The following is a 3605-nucleotide window of genomic DNA, read 5'->3' as shown; positions in this document are numbered from 1 at the left end:
GACTTTATTCCCGTAATATTATCTATTCACGCAATACTGTGACTTTATTCTCACAATAATATGACTTTATTTTTGTAATATTCATACTTTCTTAGCGTGCCCCTGGTACTCCGTCGTAGAAGTTAGCTGACCAATGTGACGATGGTTATCTTTGAGGTTAAAAGTGCACATGTGGGTGATTTTTGCTGGCAAGAAATCAACACTAAAACTCATTTTGTTGCAGGAAAAATAAAGCCTCTGCCAGTTTCTGTGAAAACGTGTAAAACCTGAACTTATTTATGAGCAAGACTACATTGTGAATTTTTATTATTTTTTAGCAATAATTCACTTGTACTAAAGCCCCGTTCTCTTCCTGCCAGTACAACTGACAGTTTTGTAAGCTTTGTATTTTGTATCTTTGTGTTTTGCTCTCTGTTACAAAATTAAACATTTCGATTCATCCTAAACCATCTGGCTTTATTTTAAGGTTGATAATGAGATGATGAGAGCCTGTAGAGGGCGCTGCATAGCCGGTAGAGTCAAAAGCTGAAGTTCAGAAGCTTGATGAGATGAAYACGTTTGTCCATTAGGTGGCGCCACTTTGCCTTTTCCTACTGCTCCCTGTGGCGACATTTTTAGTCAAGCGTGTGCAGAGAGCCCCGGATGATCAACCAAAAATAGGTGCTTTTCCTCGTTTTATGATAAAACTTTTATCTATTAAATTACGCTGCACTCTAACGTCACCACTTTATTTCCCTGCTATTTGTGAATTGCATGACATAAAAATTAAAGGACCCATTCATTTTTTTATTGAAAAAAGTAAAAAGATAACTAATCCAAAAATGTTAACAAACCTGAAATRAGTATAAGCATATGTGCTCAATTACTGCACAACTAAAAAAAAACACATTTTCCTATATCACTTTTTTATTTTCATCTGTTTAGGTGAGAATTAGCAAACAAACATTCCAATAAACATTTCTGACATTGAAAAAAATATTAGTGACCAAATACAGTCACTCTTCTTTTCAGTAGAGTGATAAGAGTTTCTTGATCTTATCAAGAAACTTTTTGCAACAACAACCACAGTTTCCCCTCTGTKCAGAGAGATGGACTGTTTTCCTTCACGAGAAACATGAAGAAACTTASGTTTTATTCTTTCMAGTTCTAAGACATAAATTAAAGAATGTCAGATRTGTCTCCAGGTAAATACTTAAGTTGACATGACATTAAAAAAAWWRKTKRAAAMYWMYTWTKRWKSYTTKRAARRAAAMMWYCSKYCMMMWSCAGCAGTCATTAGGYGAGAGGCCTGGCACACMATAGTCCACAACATTAATTTCTTTACTTTATTTATTTGTTCATTTATTTAATTCCACAKGGCTGACAGATGRTATTAACAGGATTATAAATGAACTGAACTGAAAATGGAAGCTTGAATGCATCAAGTTTTATATTAATATATTATATATTGTAATTATTTTATACATGACTGATTTTAGTTTTCATCAACTGACATAAAGACTCCAGTTCATGCCAAGAAATGCTTTATTAAAAGTTTGTGAAAAGAATNTTGAATGCATCAAGTTTTATATTAATATATTATATATTGTAATTATTTTATACATGACTGATTTTAGTTTTCATCAACTGACATAAAGACTCCAGTTCATGCCAAGAAATGCTTTATTAAAAGTTTGTGAAAAGAATRCATTGAAAAATCATCATCATTTTCCATCAGTAAAAAKGCTCCACATATAGCTTTTCTTCTGGGATAACTGGAGCTTTTCACATGCTACTCAGCTCCACAGTGCCCATCAAACAGAGTTATGTTCATRTTTAGCTTCTTTTCCAGGATCRCCTCCAGTTCCTYTAAGGGCATCTCCCTAACATCATAGCCTGAATTTTTGGGATCTTTCACCACCACGTCGTCTCCGCTSTTAGGATCGTTTCTTCCCACAGCAGCATAAGTGGGGAAGTATTTTCCCTGATCCTTTCCAACGTTATTGTCGTTGCAGCAGTAAGCAGACCATATGTACTCAGGAATGAACACCCGGTCTTTGATTTTGTGCTCTCCTGACTGATAAGGGATGATCCCRGTAACTACATRCAATTTATCTTTGCAGACATTTTTAAATCTGGCCGATAGATTCTGTTCAAACATGTTCCACTCCTTRTTATTGGAGATAGCTGCTTGAGGAACAATGTTTGTCAGGGTGAAAGTGGCCGTCCGATCGTCCTTTGTCGCTTGGTGGCTGCTGGGGGCGAGATGGCCTCTGGTGAAGCCGGAGTCTTTGTAGTCATCATTCACGGCCTGACTGTCCTTCACGTTTTGGTCTGGGTTTTTGATGTACTTCATACTTTTGTCACCTTTGCTGTTTGCCAACTAAGATATACAGAAAGAAGAAAAAACAGAGAACAAAGAATGAATAAAAAATAAAGACAGGTCATTTAAAAAACCGATAAGCAAAATTCATTTAATCATTACTTACGCTGTTTATCACTGAAATAGCAAAAACGACCAAATGTTAATGAAATAAAAACATTATAAACTACATAAGGCTTTTTCTAGTATAACATATTATTTCAATTCCCAGCTATTTCCTGGAAATGAAAAACATTTTGGACGCCAGGTCTTACCTGAGGCTCAATCATCCAATCAGGACGAGGTCTCTTCCCATCTGGACTGTGGAGTTTATAGGCAGAGTACAGCGGTGTCCGATACTTTAAGTTGTAYAGGGTGGCAAAGCGATAGGCGTTATGGTACAACTGGCAGATATGCYGATACTCTGGTCCGGTGATGCCTTTGGGTGGTTCGTTTCTGTAGAAGAACTGAAGGCAACTGTTAAAGTTTGCAGCAACCTCACCATAAACCAGGCCAGAACAGCAGGTCAGGAGAAGAAACAGAGCCTCGTTCGGCAGCATCTTTCTTTCAGTCCTTTGGAGCAAGATAGCAGAGCTGCACTTTGTGTGAAGGAAAGGAAAAATATGTGCAAGAGATGGAGAGCTCTTGGTTAAATACTACCTGGAAATAATAGAGGAAGTGGCTTGTGGCTTGATAACAAAACAGCGGTTGCAACATTTTTACRTAATGTTTATKTAAAAATGGAAATKTATTAATGTGTTATTCAGTCGCATTTCTTGCAAAATTGCACCTGGGCTTCTTCAACACGAGTAAAGSAGCAACACACGTTGAACTGTACAAAAGAGTATGAGTAATTAGCAAACTGCAGAAAACGTATTGATTTGACAAATCATAGTCTATTTACCGTCCACACACACAGGCACACACACAGGCACACACACTCGGTGCCTCATGGACAAGAAGGACGAGAAAAGAGCTGTGGAGCTCYATCTTCCCYATCAGTCAAAGGTRAAACTCTTAAAAGCTTGTTGAAATGTGATAAATTCTCCAACAATCAGCTGATACAGCAAAACATTTACTGATTGTTTACAATTACTGATGATTAATTTGGCTCAGTCAGCTGGTGGACTCTAGTTTGATGTTTCTAGGTTGAAAACAGCTTAAAATAGCTTTTTTTTAAAAATGAGCTTTAAAAATGTTAAAGCTTATTCTGGCGGAGCTTAAACCTCCATTTTGTGGAGGTGGAGGCGACGCAGCAGCATCT

At 37.0% G+C, this 3605-nt stretch overlaps 2 protein-coding genes across 2 annotated transcripts in view; one reads left to right on the top strand and one right to left on the bottom strand.

Annotated features, from left to right (window-relative positions):
* The window catches only part of LOC103471740 (uncharacterized), a 5674-nt gene extending 5306 nt beyond the window's left edge, over positions 1-368 (top strand). Inside the window, exon 6 of the mRNA XM_008420922.2 lies at positions 360-368. Within this exon, the coding sequence (XP_008419144.1) occupies positions 360-368 (9 nt within the window). The remainder of the gene's footprint in view (positions 1-359) is intronic.
* Positions 369-1660: 1292 nt separating this feature from the next.
* On the bottom strand, positions 1661-2939 carry LOC103471741 (endonuclease domain-containing 1 protein-like). Its single transcript, XM_008420923.2, has 2 exons — positions 2617-2939; positions 1661-2362 (listed from the first exon to the last, which is right to left on the bottom strand). The coding sequence occupies exons 1-2, from the start codon at positions 2899-2901 to the stop codon at positions 1772-1774; spliced, it is 876 nt and encodes a 291-aa protein (XP_008419145.1). The 5' UTR covers positions 2902-2939; the 3' UTR covers positions 1661-1771.
* Positions 2940-3605: the final 666 nt, after the last annotated feature.

The sequence above is a fragment of the Poecilia reticulata genome, linkage group LG10 (assembly GCF_000633615.1).
Source record: "Poecilia reticulata strain Guanapo linkage group LG10, Guppy_female_1.0+MT, whole genome shotgun sequence".
NCBI classification, from domain to species: Eukaryota; Metazoa; Chordata; class Actinopteri; order Cyprinodontiformes; family Poeciliidae; genus Poecilia; species Poecilia reticulata.
The sequence above is the reverse complement of the archived record's forward strand: the minus strand, read 5'-3'. Positions and strand labels throughout refer to the sequence as shown.